At 49.1% G+C, this 25,000-nt stretch overlaps 1 protein-coding gene across 1 annotated transcript in view; it reads right to left on the reverse strand.

Moving 5' to 3' along the window:
• Window positions 1-2,724: 2,724 nt before the first annotated feature.
• The window catches only part of LOC125945694 (uncharacterized), a 44,220-nt gene continuing 21,944 nt past the window's right edge, over window positions 2,725-25,000 (reverse strand). Inside the window, exons 4-6 of the mRNA XM_049667936.1 lie at window positions 6,053-6,425; window positions 4,273-4,533; window positions 2,725-2,868 (exon numbers count right to left, since the gene is read on the reverse strand). Of these exons, the coding sequence (XP_049523893.1) occupies window positions 2,725-2,868; window positions 4,273-4,533; window positions 6,053-6,425 (778 nt within the window). The remainder of the gene's footprint in view (window positions 2,869-4,272; window positions 4,534-6,052; window positions 6,426-25,000) is intronic.

Genomic DNA, 25,000 nt, shown 5'->3' on the forward strand with positions numbered 1-25,000 from the left:
TTAAAGCAGCGGCATTTGCTCCTCAAAGGCGGAGCACACGAGCCTCCACCAATGGGCGCACACTCTAGACTGACGTCATGCGCCGGACGGCGGTGACACCGCCGACGGAGACCATGCAGCCCGCGCTTCGAGCGGGCTGAGTCTAGCCGAGTCGCGTCAGCGGACTATTTCTTTAGTCGCGGAGGAAATAAGCTGCCGCGCTTCGGTCGTCTGGGCGGGGCCTCTCCTGTCTATTTAAGTTGTACCCGACTATAGCTACAGAACGCTGATTTACGCACACAGCATGATATGTCAAGGACGGGTGGGCTGGGCCAGGGAAGCTAAGAAACCGTGCCACAACAGGTGGGAGGGCAGGTAGGTAGGTAGGCTGTGAAGTCCCGCAGAAACAAATATATATAGGAATGCTAGGCGCCGCCACGCCGTTCAAATTTAAAATCGATCAGGTGAATGCTGAAGAGTGCGAGTGACTAACGTAACAGAAATAATTTTAAGAATGGGGAGGGGGGGGGGGACGTATAATAGGCGTCAAGAACGATTCGAGAGAGCGTCTCGTCACTGCCGGATCGCTCAACACCAGACGGCCGTGGCCAGTCGCCTAGCGGAGGCTCACCTACCCTGTCGTTACACGTGCTAACTTAGATTTCTCATAAATAAATGCAACATAGTTTCATTCTCTTCAGAATAAGCTGCAAGTGTAAACCTTGCGCCCACGTTCATCTCCTGCGTGCACACACGTTGAAATCTGCTGGCGCACGCACGTCACAGAACACCCATACAAACTAAAGCCCCTCCATCCACGCGCCACCGGCGAAAACGCGTATGGAGGGGCTTTAATACAAACAAGGCGATAAGAAGGCGAGCGCGCACGCAGTCGCGTGACTTCACTAGGGACATCTCCGCCTCGCAAATCTAGGGAACCGCACAAGACGAGATCTGGCAACACTGGTGTGTTCTGGTGGGAGTCGCTCCCCACGAAGCCAATGCAGTGCGCAGCGGCGCTGAGGAGGAGGACAAAGGCATTGATGCATGGCCTCCAAGATACGCGCGCACCGGCACGCGTAAATCTTGGAGGCCATGACCCAATCTTTTTTCTTTTTTTTTTTCTTTTTTTTTTTTTGTTCCGCGTTATCAAGTAAACGCGCTCCATAACGCGATAAAAGAAATTACGCTATGCGTAGCACACTGAAAACAAACGAATCGGGTGTTTTGAAACACATTTATTAGTTTTCTATCAAAATTCGCGCCCTTAATTAACTAATTTAAGCGTAATAATAAGTAATAATCTAATTATCGATAATTCAATTATGAAAAAAGTCATCCTGGTGCGGTACGTCACTGCCGGCAGAATACCATTGGTTGCGTCCTCCTATATTCTATATTTTATTTTCAAGAGCTTCGCTAACGTTAGCTGGAGCACCCTGTATACAGTCGATCCGTCTTATTCACCTGCTGAGTTGTAAATCTGAATATAAAATGTGTGCCCATTGGTTCCAATTAATTTGCTGCTACGTTTGCGAACTTATAATGATACTATAATGCACTTATAATGCACTTATAATGATACCGCAGTCCCCGCAGCGTTCCAGCCCATTCAAATCTGTTTTGTAAAGTATAAACAAAATAAATAAATAAATAAATAAATAAATAAATAAATAAATAAATAAATAAATAATAAATAAATAAATAAATAAATAATAATAAATAATAAATAAATAAATAAAATTAAAATTAAATTATGGGGTTTTACGTGCCAAAACCAGTTCTGATTATGAGGCACGCCGTAGTGGGGGACTCCGGAAATTTTGACCACCTGGGGTTCTTTAACGTGCACCTAAATCTAAGTACACGGGTGTTTTCGCATTTCGCCCCCATCGAAATGCGGCCGCCGTGGCCGGGATTCGATAAATAAATAAAAAAGAACATCAATTTTGTGAGCATAGTGTGAAGTTTGCGACTGACCATTGTGCTGTGAAGCACAATTAAAATGTGAAGGCTACTAATGTGAAGGCAACCGTGTCTTCATCATGGTCATGGAGCCTATGCTACATACAGCGAGTTTCGTCCGCTTATAGCTTTTGAATAACGAACAGCCTTCTAGGAGGTCATGTTTGAAGCAACTTTCCAAACTCCGAAGTCGCTAAAACGTCGTCAATTGTTCATTCGTCGCAAAAAATGTCGGTGGTCGCTAAATCGAAAACATTGTCGCTGAACAGACTAGAAAAGTAGTCAACCTAGCGGCAAAACCGCTATAATGGCAACACTGATTGCAGATAGCTAATTTATAAAAATCAAGGCTGATTTTGTTTTCATAGAAGGTTAGGTTAGACGGCCCAAACAACACGGGTTCATGGAAGCGTGAAAAGGTGAAACTTGTTGCCTAAGCATGTATAACAAAGAAAAAGAACCAGACTTACGTGGGCGCTATTCTGAAAGAAAGCTTGGCTTCAGATGTTTTTTTTTTTTTTTTTTTTTGATTACTTCAGTGTGCAACCGACAGTGCCCGCTTTCGAAAGTGTGTGTTCGGGGGGGAGTAAATGGCCTACTTTGCCTCCTCCTACTTCTCACAGTGGGACGACGTACGCCTATGCCGCCTCAGTCGCCTATTTCTAAACCTTTAGTTTGTCCCCCGGGAAAAAAAGGAATGAAAAAAGAAATGTGGGGGCGACTCCGCACCACTATAAGGTATAAAGTTATGTTATTCTAATCTATTAAGGGGCTGCATACTCACGCGACGCCCTTGAGCTCTTGCAATGCGGCGACGTCGTTCGGCGCGCTCGCAGTCAGGCCGTTCAATTTAACTGCCAGGAAGGTGGTCTTCAGGATGGTCGTGTTTTTGTCTTGCGCCTTGTCTAGCATTCCGTCAATACTCTGCGGGGAAAGAAAATCCTCTGCGGGCACAGCCAAAGCTTAAGCGTCCTCCAATTTTTTTTATTACGAATAAATTATTCGCAAAAGCGGAACGAAGTTTATAAAATGTGTACTATATTTTATAATACCTTTCAATAAATTTCAGCCGTGCAATGTTAGTACTCGCGGCGTATTGCAGCATTATTTTCTTTAATTCTGCTCCTGCAGTACTTTTCATAGAAAATTCCCGGACGATTACGATACTCCCTAATGCGCGAAATTTGAACGCAGCTGTCTAGGTGTTCGGATTCGCGGTATATTGCGGCAAATAATTTGATTATGAACGACAAGATCCTCTCGACGGCGACGCTGAGCCTCTGCTCGGGCAGTTCGTTCAGCAGCAGCGGCAGACGAAGCCTTTCGCGCCGGCTGCGTCGCTCACTGTTCAGAAAGAAAACGTGAACACGGGAACGCGTGGCTCGCGCGAAGCGCGCTCTCTAGCGGCGGCGGCGGCGGCGCAGGCGAAGTAGCGCACGCGCAGTGGGTCCGAGGCCTACGCCAGCGCTTTGTTTCCATATATGGTATCGGTGGACGCACTCGCCGCATGCCTCCTGGTCGCCGCCGTCAAGCACGTCTCGTGTGGCGCTCCACTTTCCTCCTCACCATTTCGCAAGTCTCCTCCTCCGCTTCATGGTTAAGCTGCACCCTCCTCCTCCTCCTCCACTTCCCTCCTCACGCTCTCTTCGCTATTACCGTCTTTCATCCCCCGCTGCGCTCCGCGTTCTCTCCTTCACCCTTCACTGTGCTCGTTCGCTCGGTTACGAGGGACGCCGACGCTCAATGCAGGAACGGGCTCCTATGGGCTGCGCTCTAATAGCATGGCAACTTGTCGCGGTATATTAGTACTCTGGCGACCTCGACGTCGCAGGTTGGACCCCGGCCGCTGCGGCCGCATTTAGATGGGACCGAAATGTAAAACAAAAAAAACAACACTCGTGTATTCAATTCAGGTGTACGTTATAATGAATCCGAGGTGGCCAAAACAAATCGGAGTCGCCGCTATACGGCGTGCCTCATAATCAGATCGTGGTTCTGGCTCGAAAACCGCGAAATTTAATTTAATGTAATTATAACATGACGCCCCCGCCCCTTTAGGTTTTCTTTTTGGGGTACTATAATGGTTACGAATAAATTACTTGCAAAAAAAAAAAACGGCAGGAAGGGTATAAAATATGGTACACTTTCGATAAAGTTGAAACCCACTCCCGCCCTCGGTGCCGGCTTCTCTATTTATTATTCGCACAATTTGTCGCCCTCTCCACCCCCTCCCACATTGAGGCCATAGTGAACTAAGTTTGAATAAACGTACTCAATCAATCAATTCCTATACACGACAAGCCATGCAGAGTCCACCGTTCCACTTACAGTGATGATGTTCTTGATGATGCCGAGATTGGTATCCTTAGCGACGTTGGCGCGCTGGTAGTAGGCCAGGCCGGCCGTGAGTAAGCCGTTCTCCTGGTGCAGCTGCTTGACCTTTGCGGAGACGCTGCTCAGCTGCGACTTTAGCCAGGTGAGGTCGTCGGCCGCGAAGCTGTACCCGTAGTGGTGCAACTTGACCGTGCTCGTGTTGGTCACGTTCGGGAAGCCGGTGTAGTCGAGCTTATCCCTGTAGGCGGTTGCGCTCTGGGAATGAAACAAGCGCGCGAGTGAATACACGGAAGGGCAAACAAGTAGACTTACAGTTGCCGACATACGCTCACGAGTAGACGGACAGAAAGACGAACTAGATAGGTAGACAAATATTAGGTGCCCAGGTGGGCATATTGTTATCCTATGTGTAGTAATGTATATGTATAGGCAAAAATGCGCATAAACAACCATATATATACATATATATATATATATATATATATATATATATATATATATTGTAATGAAGAAGAACGCCCGGACTTAGGTAGCAGGATTTCCAAAAGCATCGGGTGCCGCAGAAGCTCGAGCTTAGAGACTGTGCTCGGTGAAGCGCTATCCCTCGATATATATATATATATATATATCCACCGAATGCGCAAAGCGTAGTTCGAAAGATGAGAAGCACTACTTCGCGGTTATCTTCGGTTTATTTGCTCAACAGAATCGGTCGTTTGACCGACATATACATACACGTATATCTTATGATTGGGATTAACGAAAATCGCGACCCTTGGTCTCCCTTCTTTTGGTTCACGTAAAAAATAAACGAATAAATCACTAAATGAATATCCGCCGTGGTTGCTCAGTGGTTAAGGTGTTGGGCTGCTGAGCACGAGGTCGCGGGATCGAATCCCGGCCACGGCTGCCGCATGTCGATGGGGGCGAAATGCAGAAAACACCCGTGTACTTAGATTTAGGAGCACGCTGACGAACCCCAGGTGGTCGAAATTGGTTCTGGCACGTAAAACCCCATAATTCGTCTTTTTTTTAATTTTTTTTCATTAAATAAATAAACATATGGCATCGCAACCTCGCGGTGTCATATAGCATGATTGCAAGGCGCGACTAACAGTGCGAGATATACATACAAAACATCGGCATCGCGCGTCATTACCCAGTGAGACACAGAAGGCGTGAAACATTACCACTTTGCTAAGAGCATCGCAAGGGGCGATGAAATAAATTATCAGTATGGTGGGGTGTCCGGCACGGTCTGGCAGCCAGTGCTGACATCACATGAGAGGTAGCAGACTACAATATAGGTGGCGTCACTCCGACTTATTATTTTCGTTAATTTTCCTCGCCCACAAAAGAGTTCTGTTTTTGCTGCGACATGATGAGTATTCGATATTACAGAAGCCTACTCTATAAATCTAGCTCGAGCCAATAATTTAACGTGATATCGTTAAGGGCGCCGTGTCGCAGAAAATCCGGCGTCGGTGTCGGCGTGGGCGCGCCGGCGTCGTTACCGGAAATAATCATACCGAACCACCCCGACCTGAACAAAATTGAATTTCTCAAAGTAAAATCCATCAGAAAATTCGTAAAGTACGACTTAACCACAACCTACAGACGCGATTGCGTCGGATTGTAATTTGAATATACGAGAAAACAATTCAGTTACCGAGAAACCTGATAAGCAGCCCATGCTATCGCGTTCCACTCTTCGAGGCAAAGCTTAAGCGTCCTCCAAATTTTTCATTTACTGCCCTTTTGAGAAAGCACTCGCCTTCTTGAATCGCTCCCAGCTCTGGTTACTGTCGTAGGCCAGTATGTCGTTCTGGTAGGGGAGGACGTGCGTGTAGACGAAGTAGTCGCAAAAGTGGCTCTGGAAGACTTCGTGCGTTCCTGACTCCGAGAAAGCACTGACGGTGCAGAAGATGAACGCCTCCGGCCGCTTGGTGGGCACCGGGGTCGTCTTGGTCGTCGTGGACGGCGTCGTCGTCTCTGCGCGTAGATGCGCGCCAGTGATGATACATTCGCGCCTATGCGTACGTGTACAAACCACCCAGAGAGCTAGGGTCCCACAGGAAGACCTTCCTGTGCAGTCTTCCGCAAGAGATGGAGTGATCAGCCGGGGGATGAACGAGGGAAAACCACCCCTATATCGAAAAAGAAAGAACATATCCAATAATCTCATATAATATACCCGCATGTTTCCACATCTCATACTGGACAGGCCCCCATATGGTATATGGAAACAGGCAGGTTTTTATATGGTATCCCCATGCGGTCCCGCCCCGTATTACATATGAGAACATATAGGGATCAAATGGCGCCAGCCCCATATGAGATATGGGAACATACACCAGGTAGGTTCATGGGGTTCGTATGGCTTCATACGGGTTCACATGTGGATCGTATGTGACCTAACTTATATGACATATGGGATCATACAAGTCCCCCATATGTTCACGAGGGGATCATATAGGACATGCCTTCATATGATACACAAGAATATAAGGCTTTTTGTACGGAACCACCATATCGTCATATGGGGATCACGTGGGACGTGCCGCCCCATATGATATAGGAAACGTACGACTTTTATAAGAAACCCCCACAGGTTCACATATGGTCATATGGGACATGTCCTGCACGATGTGTGGGACCAAGCAGATACGGGAGCATCATATGTTCATAAGAGATTAATGAAAATGGACAAATGCTGGGGTTGTTGTTCTTTTCTTCTTTATGGGGTCAACATGCAGCCAAGATTTCGAGAAGAGGACTTGTATGCCTCATGGCAACAGCTACTTTCCTTGGCCAGCGCTTATATAACTCACCCTGACTCCCAAGGGGCAGCACTACAAGCGGGTACGAAAGGGTAAGGTGAGTATAATGTAGCTTCAAAATGACGTATTAGTCATGAACGTATGATATGGTTAAAGGTTACTTCCATTTTTTCTGGGAAGACCAATTTCGTCAGACTATAAGGACGCCTCCTTACGCGTGGCTGCTCTTTTCCTTATTTTTTTTTCTTTCCACCGCTACATCTTAGAAGAACAAGCAGAAGAACACCCTCAGTCCCTCAGTAGCACAACTTAACCCATCCTTCCTAACGTGTCCAGATTGTGGGCCGCGTTGGCTCAGTGAAATGTTCCCGAAACTTCCCATTTTCAATATCTGGCCCCTTTAGAACACAATGTAATTTATATTTATCGATAACCAGTTAACTAGGCCGTAGCAGACGTCGTCATATTCTATGACGTAACGGCTTACTTGGTGCGGAATTTCAAGGGGCCGTCGCTATCCATTCTCCTTGTTGCGCTTTTTCTGGCTCGCCAAAACCTCTTCTCGCCGTAAAAGAGCCGTTCTTGCGTATTGCGGAAGGGTAAGTGCCAAATATCTACAAACATTCCACAGCTACATTGGCTCTCCAGAAGAAAAGCAGAAAGAGGAGACACACTCTCTCCAATGCTATTCACTGCATGCTTAGAAGAAGTATTCAAGCTCTTGTATACACTGGGAAGGCTTAGGAGTGAGGATCAACGGCGAATATCTCAGCAACCTTCGGTTTGCAGATGGCATTGTCCTATTCAGCAACAATGGGGACGAATTACAGCAAATGATTGAGGACCTTAATCGAGAAAGTGTAAGAATTTGGTTGAAGATGAATGTGCAGAAGACAAAGATAATGTTCAATAGCCTGGCAAGGGAACAAGAATTCAGGATCGCCAGTCAGCCTCTAGAGTCTGTAAAGGAGTACGTTTAATTATCTAGGTCAATTACTCACAGGGGACCCTGATCACGAGAAAGACATTTACAAAAGAATAAAATTAGGTTGGAGTGCATATGGCACGCATTGACAAATCCTAACTGGGAGCTTACCACTGTCGTTGAAAAGAAAAGTGTACAATCATTTCATTCTACCGGTGCTAACACATGGGGCAGAAACTTGGAGGTTAACAAAGAAGCTCGAGAACAAGTTAAGGACCGCACAAAGAGCGATGGAACGAAAAATGTTAGGCGTAATGTTAAGGCACAGGAAGAGAGCGGTGTGGATCAGAGGGCAAACGGGGATAGCCGAAATTCTAGTTGACATTAAGCGGAAGAAATGGAGCTGGGCAGGCCATGTAATGCGTAGGATGGATAACCGGTGGACCATTAGGGTTACAGAATAGATACCAAGAGAAGGGAAGCGCAGTCGAGGACGGCAGAAAACTAGGTGGAGTGATGAAGTTATGAAATTTGCACGCGGAAGTTGGAATCAGCTAGCGCAAGACAGGGGTAATTGGAGATTGCAGGAAGAGGTCTTTCTCCTGCCGCGTAAATAAAAATAGGCTGGTGATGACGATGATGAATTCCCAATACAGGTGAAATCATTTCACGTTTTGATGTCCCTGTAAATTCAGTTTCTTTCCAAAGGCAACTGATTACTGAAACTCACTTCCTGTCACTATTGTCACGACAAATATGGTTTTGCTTCTGCAATTTCAACATCACTTCTGTTGCTTTTGGGATTATTTGTAGCTTGCAATTTTTGTAATGATATTTTACGCACTCAGTTATTGTTCTCTTTATTGTGTGTATACATTTTGTTTTTGTGACCATTTACCTAATAATTTTTTGTATCCTGCGCAGCCACTCCCGACGCGTCCAGCGATTGGTTGGCGATATTTTGAAATTATGTAAAGTGTCCTAGTCGAGAACGTTCACTCTAGTCTCTGAGGCTTCACTCGTTCTCCCACTGTTGGTTATACGCGCACATGTACACATCGTACACTTGGCGCCAATATAAAACGGAACACTCATTTATTTAGTTTTGACAAATTGCAAAAACACAATTTAGTCCGTGTAGGACGGGCACTCGCACAGTGAACAGCAGCTGTAATAAAGACAAAAGATACGAAAAACAATAACCAAGTACCAAATACGAATAAAATGAAAAATGTCAGTGGGCATGTATGTGCGTTTTTGTGTTGGTGCGCATGTGAGTATTCTGTGCGTGCGTGTTTGAATGTTTGTGCATACTTTATATACAGGGTGTTCATAAGTTTTACGGAATATTTAGAAATCGCCTGTGGCAGGTAGCATAATTCTCATCGTCGAGCTGGGTTATTCGAAGAGGCGGACATTAGTAGCGCGAGAAATCGAAACGCATGCTCAACTAATTAGCAAAAATTGACCAATTAACTTCTTAGTTAATTACTTTACAACACATATTGCAATTTACGAATTGTAGCCGGTGAGCTTGTCAGGCGTATCCACTTGGAATGAATTTCCAGAATGACACCAGTTTGGAGATATGCGCCATCAAACTCGCCGTAAAAATGCACTGTTGTTCCACTTACTTTTTTACCAAAATGCTGTTTTATACATTGAAGCACAAAAGCAACTGGAACGCCCATGTATTTCGTCCCACATTTTCGGAAATAATATCTCGAAACTGGTGCCATCCTGGAAATTCATTTCAAGTGGATGCGTCTTGCAAACTCACCAGCTACAATTCGTAAATTGCAATACGTGTCGTAAAGTAATTAACTAAGAAGGTAATTAGTGAATTTTTGTTAATTAGCTGAATATGTGTTTCGATTTCTCGTGCTACTAATATCCCCCTATTCGAATAAACCAGCTCAAGGATAATAATTATGCTGCCTGCCACAGGCGACTTTATTTTTAATTTGTAAAGCTTAATTTTGAACACACGGTATACAGGGTGTTTCATTCAACGTTAGCCAAACATAAAAAATATGCACATGCTATGTAGCTATATATATATATATATATATATATATATATTGGCATACAAAACACTCGTCCGCCCCGTTTTTAAATATGCTGTAGTTATATGGGACCCGTTCACTAAAAGCGATATTGGAAAGCTAGAAAGTGTACAAAAAAAAAGCAATTCGATGCATCTACAATACATATGGGCGTACTTCTATTACTAACCATTTATCTCGGAGCAGCTTGCCTTTTATACGTGATTGAAATCGTGTATGTCGTTTAAACTTCTTTTTTCCAACTAATAAATGGTCACTACAACATCGACACGTCTCACATTCTCACCTATACAACAGGTTACGCTACCAGACACAGACACTCACCAACTGTAACTCCATTTACAACACGTGTCAACTGCTTCAAGTTTTCCTATTTTTTTTTCTAGAACCATAGTAGATAGTAGATTGGAATAATCTGGCCGATAAAACTGTAACACAGGACTCATTATCACTTTTCGAGACATATCTTTAATAAAATGCATTTTGCGCTTGCTGAGATCGTTTGTGATAGCACTGTTTGACTGTATGGTTTGAAAATCGCAGAAGTAACGTTGCGCGACTTTTTTTTTTTTTTCGCCCGTGTGAAGCGCTTGTTTTGCGCTTGTGTGAAGAAGCTTTTGAGTGCAGTCCCCCCCCCCCCTTTTTTTTTTTATTTATTCTGTTTTGTGTGCTTATACTCGCGTACCACGCTGATAAGATCTTGTTTAATATCGTAGTATTTATAAATAAATAAAATAAATATATACAGTGAGTGTGACTGGCATTTTCAATGCGCCAAGCGTATTTAGAAAGACGAGAAGCACAACTTCGCGGTTACCTTCTATTTATTTGCCCAACAGTTTCGGTCGGTAGACCGACCTTTTCCAAGGACTATACTGACACGTACACATGTTTATCTTTCACCGGTAGCCGCTTTCAACATTGGCTGACAAATGTTAAACGTTATCGCTCGGTGCAGGACGCGCCTGCATTGGAAGCTTCTCGGACGTTATCAATGCTTCTATCCGTCGTCTGTGGTCACCGACGCCCATGTAATCTGATTGTATGAGCGACGCGAATTGTCTAGAACTTTCTGGAAGACACGCGGGCATCAGGGATTAATCTGGAACCTTCGATGACTCAGGTATAAAAGCCGACGCGTTTCGCCGCTGATCAGATTTTCGACGATCGCCGACTGTGTTCGCCGCTATCGTTGTGCTTTGAGTGTAGCTTGCTTTTGTGGGCACAGGTTCGCCCAATAAACAACCAGTTTCGTCATACACAGTTTTGTGACTGTTTTCTCTACCGTCACTACTACGTGACATCTGGTGGAGGTGCTAGTTCGTTCATGCACCGAACGCCCCCGCAAAGCCGCGACCCAAGCCCGAAACCGGAGAACGAGACCAACGTCGCCAAGGACCAGCGAGCTAGCCGTAGGCAGCAAGGACTTGTGCCGGAGTTCGGACTTCTTCCCGAAAAGACCACTGCAATCAAGGCCAAGTCAACGACCAAAATGGCAGCACCAGCGTCCCCCATCCTGCTGCAGCAACCTCGGGAGCCACCGACTTTTCGTGGATCATCGGCTGAAGACCCTGAAACCTGGCTGGAGACATACGAGAGGACCGCGACGTTCAACAAATGGAGCGACGACGACAAGCTGCGCCATGTGTATTTTTCATTAGATGATGCTGCTCGGACCTGGTTTGAGAACAGAGAGACCACCCTGGTGACGTGGGACCTATTTCGTGAGAACTTCATGAGGACTTTCACGAATGTCGTGCGAAAAGAAAGGGCCGAAGTTTTATTAGAAACCAGAGTGCAATTGCCGAACGAGAACATCGCAATCTTCACGGAGGAGATGACTCGCCTCTTCCGCCACGCCGACCCCGATATGTCAGAGGAAAAGAAAGTTCGGTTCTTGATGCGGGGCGTCAAAGAGCATCTATTCACTGGATTGATGCGCAACCCGCCCAAGACTGTGGCAGAATTTGTTTCGGAGGCCACAACCATCGAGAAGACCCTTGAAATGCGAGCCAGGCAATACAACCGCCGTGCACTGACAAACTACGCCGAAGCTCAAGCTCTAGGCGCCGACGACCTGCACGAGACGATCAGAGCGGTTGTACGGGAAGAACTACAGAAATTATTCCCAAGATCGCATCCTCAGGTGACTTCAATCGCTGACATAGTTAAAGAAGAGGTTCAGCGATCACTAGAAGTGCCAGAAGTTCCGGTATCGCCTCAACCACAGCCGCAAGCGATGACCTACGCCGCCGTCGCCCGTCGTCAAGGCCCCCCTCCGCGCTCGCGCCAGGGCCCCGTAACGCCGCAGTTCCGTCGTCCACCGCCGCCGCCACCAGCACGCCCGCCCGTCGCCCAGCGCAGCTCCCAGCGGAAGACGGACATTTGGCGCGCCCCCGACCACCGCCCGCTCTGCTATCACTGCGGGGAAGCTGGCCATGTCTACCGCCGATGCCCATACCGCGAGATGGGCCTACGAGGGTTCGCCGTCAACGCGCCACGTCCACAGCTTGGCGAGCGACCACGTGACATCGCCGACTACCTTGCCGGAGCCCAGTGGCAACCACGACGGCCCTCACGATCGCCGTCACCAGGCCGCTACATCTCGCCGCATCGCCGCCTGTATGCCGGCCCAACCCGGGGCCGATCTCCCAGCCCATACCCGGGAAACTAAAAGCAGCAACCGATGGAGGTGCGGTTGCTGTACGACGCAATGCCGAAGATCCTCCGCCGCCGACGACGACGACGATTCGCGAATCATCACGACGAGATATCAGCACGCCGCCTAGCAACAGCCTTGACAGCACATCGCCGCCGAACGAAGACCTTCCGACGCGACGTAGCAGCAGCAGAGCAAGCCGACGCAGCCGTGATCCGACGCCACGAATTAACCGCAACGCCAGACGCCGGTCTACCGATCTAGACGTGCTCATCGATGGTCATAACGTCACCGCTCTCGTCGACACTGGCGCCGACTATTCAGTTTTCAGTGGCGCGTTCGCCGCCAAGTTAAAGAAGGTGCAGACGGCCTGGCAAGGACCCGATATACGGACAGCGGGAGGTCACCTAATAACGCCGGCTGGAATCTGCACAGCGCGAGTCACGGTAAACAACCGCACTTACCCGGCGAGCTTCGTAATCCTGCAGCACTGCTCCAGGGACGTCATCCTAGGCATGGACTTTCTACACCAACATGGTGCAGTCATCGACTTAAGGTCCAAGTCGATAACGCTTTCAACACACAAAGCGATACCGCCGGATACATGCATCAGTTACCATGCCTTGAATGTGCTTGAAGAACAAGTCACCGTTCCGCCTCACTCCAGCGTAATGATTTCCGTCGGTACGGAAGTGCCTGCAGACATGGAGGGCGTAATCGAGGGCGATCATCACTTACTGCTGTACCGTGAAATTTACGTCGCTATTTCGGACCATATAAGATCACCCGACGTATTGGCGCACTGGACTATGAGGTCGTGCCAGACGGCATTTCGCAATCACAGCGGCGCCGGGCACGACCTGAAGTCATCCACGTGGTGCGTCTTAAGCCTTTCTACGCCCGCTGACAAACTTAGGTACTTTGTTACTTTGTTATTGTTTTTTGTTATTTTGTTTATTACACAAGGTTTTGTTTTCGCTTTCGTGTTTGTTTGTAGCATCGGGACGATGCTTTTTCAGGGGAGGGTATTGACACGTACACATGTTTATCTTTCACCGGTAGCCGCTTTCAACATTGGCTGACAAATGTTAAACGTTATCGCTCGGCGCAGGACGCGCCTGCATTGGAAGCTTCTCGGACGTTATCAATGCTTCTATCCGTCGTCTGTGGTCACCGACGCCCATGTAATCTGATTGTATGAGCGACGCGAATTGTCTAGAACTTTCTGGAAGACACGCGGGCATCAGGGATTAATCTGGAACCTTCGATGACTCAGGTATAAAAGCCGACGCGTTTCGCCGCTGATCAGATTTTCGACGATCGCCGACTGTGTTCGCCGCTATCGTTGTGCTTTGAGTGTAGCTTGCTTTTGTGGGCACAGGTTCGCCCAATAAACAACCAGTTTCGTCATACACAGTTTTGTGACTGTTTTCTCTACCGTCACTACTACGTGACAATACAGTCCTTTAAAAAAACCCTGGAAAAGGTGGGTCGAGCGACCGAAACTGTTGGGCAAATTAATTGAAAATGACCGCGAAATTGTGCTTGTCACACACACACACACACACACACACACACATCTGCGTGAGCGTGCACGTGTTTTCGTACTAGTGCGCGTGTGTGCGAGTGCAACCCCATAAGAAAAATGTTCACACCGCAAACGAGGTCGTGGTGCACTTACGCGTGGTCTCCTCCGCTGCAGAAAGAACGAAGACAATGACGTTTTCACATTCTCTCTCTCTTTCTCTATTCCCACTAACAATAGTTCTGTGTTGAAAGAAAGAAGAGAATCCGGCTGTAGTTGACAGGCGTGTCATTCGGTGTCCGCCTTCTGATGGCGTAGTACGTACAACTGCTCAAAGTATTCAGGTTCCGTAGTACAAGCTTTCTTTTTTCAAATATTACAGTAGGGAAATCAGGCTCCCGCTTTTAATAGATACTATAGTAAGGAAGAACACTAAATCAGTTTGAACCGCTCAATCGTTCTTTCAAAACTCAATTGTCGTTAATTTTGCGGTAAGAGGTCTATTACTAGAAGAGAAAGTGAAGGTGAAAGATAAACCCCCAACGCCTGTACTATGTGACGCCATGGATTTGAAAGTATGTGATTGAGTAGTAAGGAAAATTTGCAGGCGCAAGTTGGAATCAGCTAGCGCAAGACAGAGGTCATTGGAGATCGCAGGGAGAGGCCTTCGTCCTGCAGTGGACATAAATATAGGCTGCTGCTGCTGCTGCTGCTGCTGCTGCTGCTGCTGCTGCTGCTGCTGCTGCTGCTGCTGCTGATGATGATGATGATGATGATGATGATGATGATTGCGTATTTGGGCTGTTCGGGGTTGTATTAGTTTTTATACTTGTTGCGATCAGCATTACAATTTCTTTCTCTCTCTTTCTCTATCCCGAGCATAGCGCGCACCGCGCGCAATTTTTGCTTCCCTCTCAACGTCCCAGGTCAAGGCAACCTGTGGACGGCACGGAGAGGAGGCGAAGCACATGCCGCTCAGCGAAGTGGTTGCTAGGCAACGCGCGGTGGCGTCATCGCCAAGAGCACTTTTTGTGCGCACGCGTACGCACTACGCGGCGCAACCAAGAGCTTAAACAGCTCAGTTAAAAGTTCGCTTTATTGCGTAATGTCTCTGTATTAGCGCCGCCACAATTGTACGAGCCGTCTCTTGCTGGTCTGCACCGCCAGTTTCCGTGTATACGTTTCCCCTGCTTGAATTCTATATAACGCCTCTGTCAAGCCTACTGCTTCCACTTTTCTCGCTGGATCGATGCTGTGATAACCTAACAGAATGCACGTAAGGGTTTCTTTACCGTTTCCACACGCTATATATACGCACGAGTCGTCTTCATCTGAAAATTTTCTCCCATACCTATATACGCGTTCTCAGACACCATGACCTGGCTTCCACCAGTAGGACTACCGCCTGTTGAATTATCATAAAGAATTTTCCTCCCGATTCCTCGCTTTTTTTTTTCTTTCCTGTTCAACATTGTTATTTAGATGGCCTCTTCTCCGTTGCCCCTATTCAGTATACACTGTTTCAGCATTTCTGACTTGGCATTTAACAGCCTTTTCTCTGCCACTGTCCACCGCATTAGTGTTATACTTACTGGTTAGTTTCCTCGCTGCTTTTTCTCAATTGTGAGTGAACATTTTTAGAACGCAGCTCTTAGGCGCCCGTTCCTGCGGCGAACGTCGGCGTCGGCGTAACCGAGCGAACGAGCAGAGCGAAGGATGAAAGAGCGAACGCGGAGCGCAACGGGGGGATGAAAGACGCGAGGACAGCGGAGGAGGAGGGTATGGCGAAAGCGTGAGCAGAAATGCGTATTGCGGTGACGATGGAGCTGCCAAGTTCTTGCTGCCCATATATAGATACGGTCGTCTGCGCCGCATAGCATCACGAAGGCGACGAAGGACTTCCTGGTAGGATTCCTTTCTGATTGCATGGCGTTGTGGTGCGTACTCATGATGCACTACCCATCGGGAGTCGAAGAAAAAGGTCAACATGACCCTGACATTGCTACGGACCTGCCGTGCTTTTATTGGCCACGGGGATGTCGGATGTTTCCACAGTGACAACTGCACCTTCGTTTCTGGGTCGTGCCCATAAGCCCACCACTCATCGCCTGTAATCACGGGGTTCGGAAACTTGGTGTGGGATTGCTGTTTGCATTGTCCAACAGGTCATGTGCGATTTCCAGACGGAGTTGCTTCTTCTCCATTGCTAGCAGTTTCGGTACGAATTTCACGGACACTCTCCTCATGCCCATTTAAATCCTCGGTCAAAATTGAATGTACTGGATCTAATGCTTACCCCTATCTCGTCCGCACTTGCTCAACGACAATCTCATTTCGGCTTGTTGGAGGTCTGCCTGAACGCGGTTCGCTGTCCACTGATGTGAGGCCATCTTTAAAGCGGTTGTACCATTCCTTTACTCGTGACGTTCTCATGACATCGTCCCCGAAAGCCTGTTGAATCTGGAGAATGGTTTCCACTTGGATATCGCCAAGCTTCTGGCAAAAGTTGATGCAATATCGCTGCTCGGGTCGTTCCGTCATTTCCAACCTACTGGAATCCGCCAAGCGCTCACTACAAGTCCACACTTATAGGCTGACTGCCAGCCCCTGACGCTTTATGCCGGCGGAAAAAAGCTCACGCATGCGCATGAATGTCCCCTCCATATCTCTACCGAAGGAAGCCTCCCGCCCTTCATTGGTTTACGTGGGAAAGAAGAAAGAAGGTTCGATACTTTTGGTGTATGTATATATATATATATATATATATTGTACTGAAGAAGAACGAGCAGTATGCACTGCTTCAAGAAAGACGACGACGACGAGTTGGTCGAAGCCGTGTGCCTGTGTTGCCTGCGCTGTGTAACCTCTCGTTGCAGTGCTCTACGCTCTAATTAATTACACTAGAGTGCCTCTCTACATTTGGTGGAAGTGCTGGGCCCTTTACCGACCTGGAACTCCGCAGCCGGACGCTCCCTCCCGTCTCTGCCATGCCTGAGGACGCCGAACAGCCCGATCCTCCCCAGGCTTCGCCTGTTGTCTGCTCCGGTGCCCTACGCCACCGCGATCCTCCTGTCTTCAGTGGCGCCGACGATCATGACGTCGAGGATTGGCTCTCCTCATACGCCCGCGTAAGTGCGCACAACAAATGGGACGACAAGGATAAGCTGACTAACGTCAACTTCTATCTTTCTGGAGTCGCTCATCTCTGGTTCCGGAATCATGAATCCGACCTTACCACCTGGACTGCTTTTACTAATTATTTCAAAGAGGTCTTCGGTCGCCCTGCTGTGCGAAAGCTTCGTGCGGAACAACGCTTGCGTGGTCGCGCTCAGCAAAAGGGTGAAAACTTCACCAGCTACATTGAAGATGTCGTTGACCTTTGTCGGCGCATCAACCCCACTATGCCAGAAAGTGACAAGATAAAGAATGTCATGATAGGCATCGACGATGATGCCTTCCAGATGCTCTTGGCGAAAAATCCTCGAACGGTTGACGAGGTGATCACCCTGTGCCAGAGCTACGACGAGCTCCGCAAACAACGCCTCACTACGCGCCGAGCTGCCGTGCCGGACGACACGATTTGGGCCCTCACCGACAGTTTCAATGCTGCTCCCGCCCACTCCGCGTTCCTCGACCAAGTCAAACAATTTGTTCGAGAGGAAGTGGCGCGTCAACTGTCCCTTTTGCCTGCTACCCGGTCGTCTGAGTCCTCCTTGTCTCCGGAACTACGTCGGGTCATACACGACCAAGTGAGCGACGCACTACCTCTCGCTCATCAGCCCCCTTCAGCGCCGGTTCCACTCACGTACGCTGCCGTCGTTGCCAGTCCAAGACCTCCGCCTGCAGTTTCACACTACACGCCCGCAAGCGGCTTCTACGCGTCGCCTTCTGCAGCTGCAAACTACGTGCCCAGAAGCGACTTCTGCGCGCCTCCGCAGCCCCTACGTCCGGCTCAACATTGTGCACCCCAGCCTGGGCCCCCTGTTCACAATCCGTGGCGTACCCAGGACAATCGGCCGATCTGCTACGCGTGTGGCTTTGCTGGCCACGTGGCACGATTTTGCCGCCGGCGGGGTTGGTACCCTCCCGATACTGCGAGACCCCAAGGGAATACACCTGACTCTCAGCCCCGCTATGTTCCACCTGTTCCGCACTTCGCTTCCTCGTCTCCTGCTCCTCGAAGTTTCACCACTCGTCGGTCTCCCTCTCCCCGTCGACGTTCACTGTCCCCCCTTGTCCGCCGCCCCCCCGCTGTGGAGGAAAACTAAAAGGCGCAGTTCCGGAGGCAAGAACTGCGATCTCATCGAACTGCTCAAGCCCTCGCTTATCCCCTGCGAACGTTATTGAAGTTTATGCGGAAGGTATCGCTGTTCACGCGCTTGTCGACACCGGTGCCGCGGTGTCAGTGATTGCCGACCAGCTTCGCCGTACGCTCCGAAAGGTCGCGACGCCGTTTTCCGCTATTTCGCTACGTACAGCAAGCGCTGAGCCAATTGAGCCTGTAGGAACTTGCACCGTCCGTGTCGCCATACAAGACAGTTTATATCACATTGAGTTTGTTGTTCTTCCCCGCTGCTCTCATGCCATCATTCTAGGATGGGACTTCCTCTCTTCTAATCGCGCAGTTATTGATTGTGCCCGTGCAGAACTTGCGCTTACTCCATTTTGCGGAAGTCTTTCTGAAGATTTGCCTCTTTCTTCTGCTAGAGTGTTCGTCGCCGCCGACACCGATATCCCTGCTTTCTCTTCCGCCCTTGTGCCCGTTTCCTGTGCTGCTTTCTACGATTCTACAGTTCTCTTCACGCCATCGAAACTTGCTGCACGCCGTCATCCCTTCTTGCTTCCCTTCGCCATCCTTCCCATTCGCCAGAGCTCCAGCGCACTTTACGTTACGAATCCGTTTTCGTGTCCATCAAGCCTACGACATGGCGAGTGCCTCGGGTCTGCTGACGAATTCGAGCCGAACTTTCTCTACGATGTGCCTGATGACTCGACTCCTCTTCAGGTTGACGCCATGGCTCTTCCTGTCTCTACGTCTGAGCCAGCGTGTGACAGAACGTTTGCTCGGTGTATTGATCCGCAGCTCACTCCGAGTCAGCGCGCGCAGATCGTCGACCTCCTTACCCGATTTCGCACTTCTTTTGACCACCAACAACAATGTTTAGGGCGTACAGCTACAGTCGTTCATCACATCGACACCGGTAGCCATGTCCCACTACGACAGCGTCCATACCGTGTGTCCGCGACGGAGCGCCGTGTCATCGACGAGCACGTAGGCGACATGCTTCAACGCGGCGTGATACAGCCTTCCCACAGTCCTTGGGCCTCTCCAGTAGTGCTGGTGAAAAAGAAAGATGGGACAATTCGTTTTTGTGTGGACTATCGACGCCTGAACAAAATAACCCGGAAAGATGTCTCTCCTCTCCCCCGTATCGACGACGCACTAGACTGCCTCCAAGGCGCTGAATTCTTTTCGTCCTTAGACTTACGATCTGGTTACTGGCAAGTCCTGGTGGCTGAGTCAGATCGCCCGAAAACGGCATTCGTTACGCCTGACGGCTTATATGAATTTACCGTGATGCCCTTTGGCCTGTGCAATGCGCCTGCCACATTTGAAAGAATGATGGATAACATCCTCCGCGGCCTCAAATGGCAGACATGCCTTTGTTACCTCGATGACATTGTCATCTTTTCCCCGGACTTTTCTTCTCACCTGCTCCGACTCGAACGCGTTCTCACTTGCCTCGCCGATGCTGGACTCCAGCTCAACATCAAGAAGTGCCGCTTCGCCGCCCGACAGCTAGTCATCCTTGGCCACGTTGTTTCGAAAGATGGTGTGCTTCCAGATCCTACCAAACTCCAAGCAGTCGCCGAATTCGCACGACCAAAGACCACCAAAGAACTACGCAGCTTCATCGGATTGTGCTCATACTTTCGCCGTTTCATCCGCAACTTCGCCACCATAATAGCGCCTTTGACGCAGCTTCTCGCGGGTAACCACGACCTCTCGGCCTGGTCGCCACTTTGCGATGCCGCATTCACGACGCTGCGTCGTCTTCTAACCTCACCCCCGATTCTCCGTCATTTCGACCCCAGCGCACCGACAGAAATTCACACGGATGCTAGTGGTGTCGGCATTGGCGCTGTTCTTGCGCAACGAAAGACTGGCTTCGATGAATACGTCGTTGCTTACGCCAGCCGCGCTCTGACGAAAGCGGAAGCCAACTATTCCGTTACAGAAAAAGAATGCTTGGCTATCATTTGGGTCATAACTAAATTCCGCCCTTACCTCTACGGCCGCCCATTCGACGTAATAACTGACCATCATGCCCTCTGCTGGCTGTCGTCCTTAAAAGACCCTTCAGGTCGACTCGCTCGATGGGCGCTCCGCCTCCAAGAGTACGACATTCGAGTGCTGTACCGCTCTGGCCGTAAACATACGGACGCGGATGCCCTGTCCCGCTCCCCTATGCCAGGCCAGCCCAATTATTCGAAGGTACCGATATGCGAGTCCTCCCTCACCGCCACGGACATACTTTCGGAGCAGCAGAAGGATCGATGGATTGTCTCTATGCTGGCTTTTCTGTCCAACCCATCAGCGCATTCTTCTGACCGTACACTGCGTCGTCCAAGCACACCACTTCGCTGTTCGTGACGGACTCCTTTACCGCCGTAACTACCTCTCGGACGGCCGCAAATGGTTACTCGTGGTCCCTCGGCATCTACGTTCGGACATATGTGCAGCGTTTCACGATGACCCGCAATGCGCGCATGCAGGAGTACTAAAAACGTACGGGCGCCTGCGACTCCGTTATTACTGGCGCGGAATGTACCGATTCGTCCGCCGATATGTGCGCTCCTGCCTCGCTTGCCAACGCCGCAAGAATACCCCTTGTTCCTCAGCTGCCCCATTGCAACCCTTGCCTTGCCCAGGACGCGCCTTTGACCGCGTCGGAGTTGATCTTTACGGGCCCCTGCCGAGTACTTCAGACGGCAACCGCTGGGTGATTGTGGCAATAGACCATCTAACGCGTTACGCGGAAACTTCGCCTCTGCCCAGCGCATCTGCGCGTGATGTTGCATGGTTCCTTCTGCGTAACATCATACTTCGCCATGGAGCCCCCAGAGAATTGCTCAGCGACAGAGGCCGTGTGTTTCTCTCTGAGGTTATAGAAGCCCTACTCAAGGAATGCCACGTAATTCACCGCACCACTACTGCATACCACCCGCAGACTAATGGGATGACTGAGCGCTTTAACCGCACTCTTGGCGACATGTTATCCATGTACGTCGCATCTGACCAGACCAATTGGGACCGCGTTCTACCCTTCGTGACCTATGCTTACAACACCGCCACACAGACCACTACGGGATTTTCCCCGTTCTTTCTTCTTTACGGACGCGAGCCTTCCTGCACAATGGATACCATCCTCCCGTATCGCCCTGACACAACGGAGTCTACTGCCCTGTCCGAAGCTGCTGCACACGCGGAAGAGTGCCGACAGCTCGCCCGCACATTTACTACGGAAGACCAACAACGACAGAAGCACCGTTGGGATACTTCCGCCTCTCCTGCACCCTATGCTCCTGACTCACTAGTCTGGCTTTGGGTTCCCGCCACCAGCCCTGGACTTTCAGCGAAACTCGTTTCCAAGTACCAGGGTCCCTACCGTGTGGTCAGTCAAACGTCTCCTGTGAACTACATGATAGAACCCCTTGAGCCACCTTCGGATAAGCGCCACCGAGGGCGCGAAATCGTGCACGTTCAGCGGCTAAAGCCTTATTTCGACCCCCCTGTGCTCTCCTGCCCGTAGGTCGCCGGGACGGCTCCTTTTCTCCGGGGAGATAATTGTACTGAAGAAGAACGAGCAGTATGCACTGCTTCAAGAAAGACGACGACGACGAGTTGGTCGAAGCCGTGTGCCTGTGTTGCCTGCGCTGTGTAACCTCTCGTTGCAGTGCTCTACGCTCTAATTAATTACACTAGAGTGCCTCTCTACACTACCTTATATTATAGGCAATCTATAACAAAAAATGTGATATGAGCTGTCACCAGAAATGCACAAAGCCACAGTACTACATTTTTAGCTCAAAGTCATACCATACACCAAAAAGATAGATCTCATTGAAGAATAAGACACACGAAGAAGTCAGAATGGCACGGAGCCGATGAGGAGGAATCTTGATTGAAAAGAGGTTGAGGGAATTAAAAAAAGAGCGCGAGTTTTCCTCATGACCAGCCGCCGAACCGGAACCCGTGAGCCCGAAGGGAAGCGACAGAACGGCTGGGGTAAACGATCCATTTTATTGCGTCATCACTGGGGTTACCAAACGAGGGGTCGAGACGCGCATCGTCTGCAGTTCCTCATCACATGTGGGCAGTGAGGAGGAAAGTTTCGTGCAAATTCCCAAGTTGGAGACACACAAAAAAAAATTGTGGCACTACCCATCTCACGACGAGCGTCGACTGTATTGCGTTAGCAATAAATCCATACAGCGACACAACGTATTGTCACCGCCGAAACGAGTTACGTTGACGCGCGTACTGCAGCGGGACTCCTTTTTTCTCGCTTCCCTAAAAATAACCAACCGCGAAGCCTGCGCGTAGCCTCCGAAATTAGGGGCTTCTTCCTGGACACGCTGCGCCATCTAATGGCACTGCCGTGTAGCCTGCGCGCTTGGCCTCCAAGAAGAGAAGCGTGGCGCGCCGGTGCCTGGGAACGCTGACAATGGTTCCCTCGCTTGGCGCACTCTCAGTGGCACTCTCAGTAATCCAAGTTGGTGAGTGGTTCATGTAAATGTAGTGCATGCCCAGTGCATTAACGGCGCAGCTCGCTAGAGCGCTTTCGCGCTGCTCCCTAAAGACACAAACATAGATAGATAGATAGATAGATAGATAGATAGATAGATAGATAGATGGATAGATAGATAGATAGATAGATAGATAGATAGATAGATAGATAGATAGATAGATAGATAGATAGATAGATAGATGGATGGATGGATGGATGGATGGATGGATGGATGGATGGATGGATGGATGGATGGATGGATGGATGGATGGATGGATGGATAGATAGATAGATAGATAGATAGATAGATAGATAGATAGATAGATAGATAGATAGATAGATAGATAGATAGATAGATAGATAGATAGATAGATAGATAGATAGATAGATAGATAGATAGATAGATAGATAGATAGATAGATAGATAGATAGATAACTGGCGGAAGGGATGGTTGCTTCACGTGCACCGTCTTCCACCGCCTCTACTGCTGGTGGTCGCTCGATCTAAACCTTCGCAGACATACTGAAGCAAGAGGCAGCACGAAGCGCTTGCTCTACGCTGCCGTATAGTCTTCATCACGCCAGTGTTGTGACAGCGAGTGCGGGCTGTCATCGAGTGAGATCTGATCATGTTCGCCTATATGAGTGTGACACCTTACTTGCTAATTTATTCAAGCGAAGGAGGCAATCACGGGAGTCGGTGCCTCACAAGCCTCACAAGTGTCGGTGCCGTTGTAGGTGTGACCGGAAGAACCCGTCTCGCGCAAGTGAAGGAGAACAGCGGGAAAGGCTAAGACTATACCACTGGCGAAACACGTGAGGGCAAGGAACGAAAGGACCTCACGCGCGTTGCGTCGGGTCTCCTTTTCAGTGCATGCTCGCCCAACGGATGGGAAGGCCCCGCGTTGTTCGGTCGGTGGCAGACAGCACCGCTTTCGACGAGAAACGGCGTCAGCATCGCCAGGAGCAGGCTCACACTCGCTGTGCGGACCCTGCGTTCAAGGCAGCCCAAGCCCAGACTCGGTCACAGCAGCAGGCAGCGGATCTTATGTTCAAAGGCTGTCTTACCGAAGCCCAGCGTCAACGTAGGGCAGCGAACGTCGGGGCCAGGAAACGCAACACCCAATTTTTAGGGTACGGCAAGCTTCGCGTGCCCCCCTGTTCCCGGTAGGGGAAGGGCCGACGAAATTTTCTGTGTTTAATTTTTTATGCTCTTTCTTTCGCTGTTCTCCAGCACTTCATTAGGAATGCACCGAGCAGCGTCTGTAAGAGATTATTCATGAGAGAGATAGAGATATACTTGTTTGACCTGGAAGAGCCCAGAGGTCCGGACCCTCGTCAGATATAAGTACGGGGGAGGTGTCTTGTTTTATTCCAGGTGGAGGAGCCCTTGTAGGGAAAGAGTGTTTTTATTAAGTCAGGGAAAGGGTGCGTTAACCTCTTGTCTAGGATTGTGGGGCGAGAGTCGGCAGGCATTTGAGCAAGGCTCGCCTGGAGTTGCCACGTAGTTCCCCGAGCATTACCAATGAACGTGGGATTTGACAGGGAAGCCACAGCGCTCAGCACACGCGGAAGCGCCCGTCCCTCCGGAGACGTAGCGATGGTGTGGCTTGTGGATTCATCTCGAAGTAACCGACGTGAAATGAAGCGAAGATGTGAGAAATCGTAGCAGCAATATGTTAGGAGAACTGCTGGATAAAACAAGAAGAGAAAGAAATGTCAGAGGCAGGCAAAAGAGGAATGTGTGGGGTGGTTGTGGAAAGGGTGATGGGGAAGAAGCGGGAGAAAGCGTAGATTGAAAGTAGACCTGTTACGACCTTACTGGATAACATTTATGACACCTGGAGGATATTGGCACTGAATAGGGAACCTGATGAAGTAGCTAGAGTTTGCCAACGGTGGTCACAAAAGATAAGTGAGGCCGAGAAATATTTGTGTAAGAAAATGGATTTCTAAAAGGATTGCTTTTGATGTG

The sequence above is a fragment of the Dermacentor silvarum genome, chromosome 5 (assembly GCF_013339745.2).
Source record: "Dermacentor silvarum isolate Dsil-2018 chromosome 5, BIME_Dsil_1.4, whole genome shotgun sequence".
Classification (NCBI taxonomy): domain Eukaryota; kingdom Metazoa; phylum Arthropoda; class Arachnida; order Ixodida; family Ixodidae; genus Dermacentor; species Dermacentor silvarum.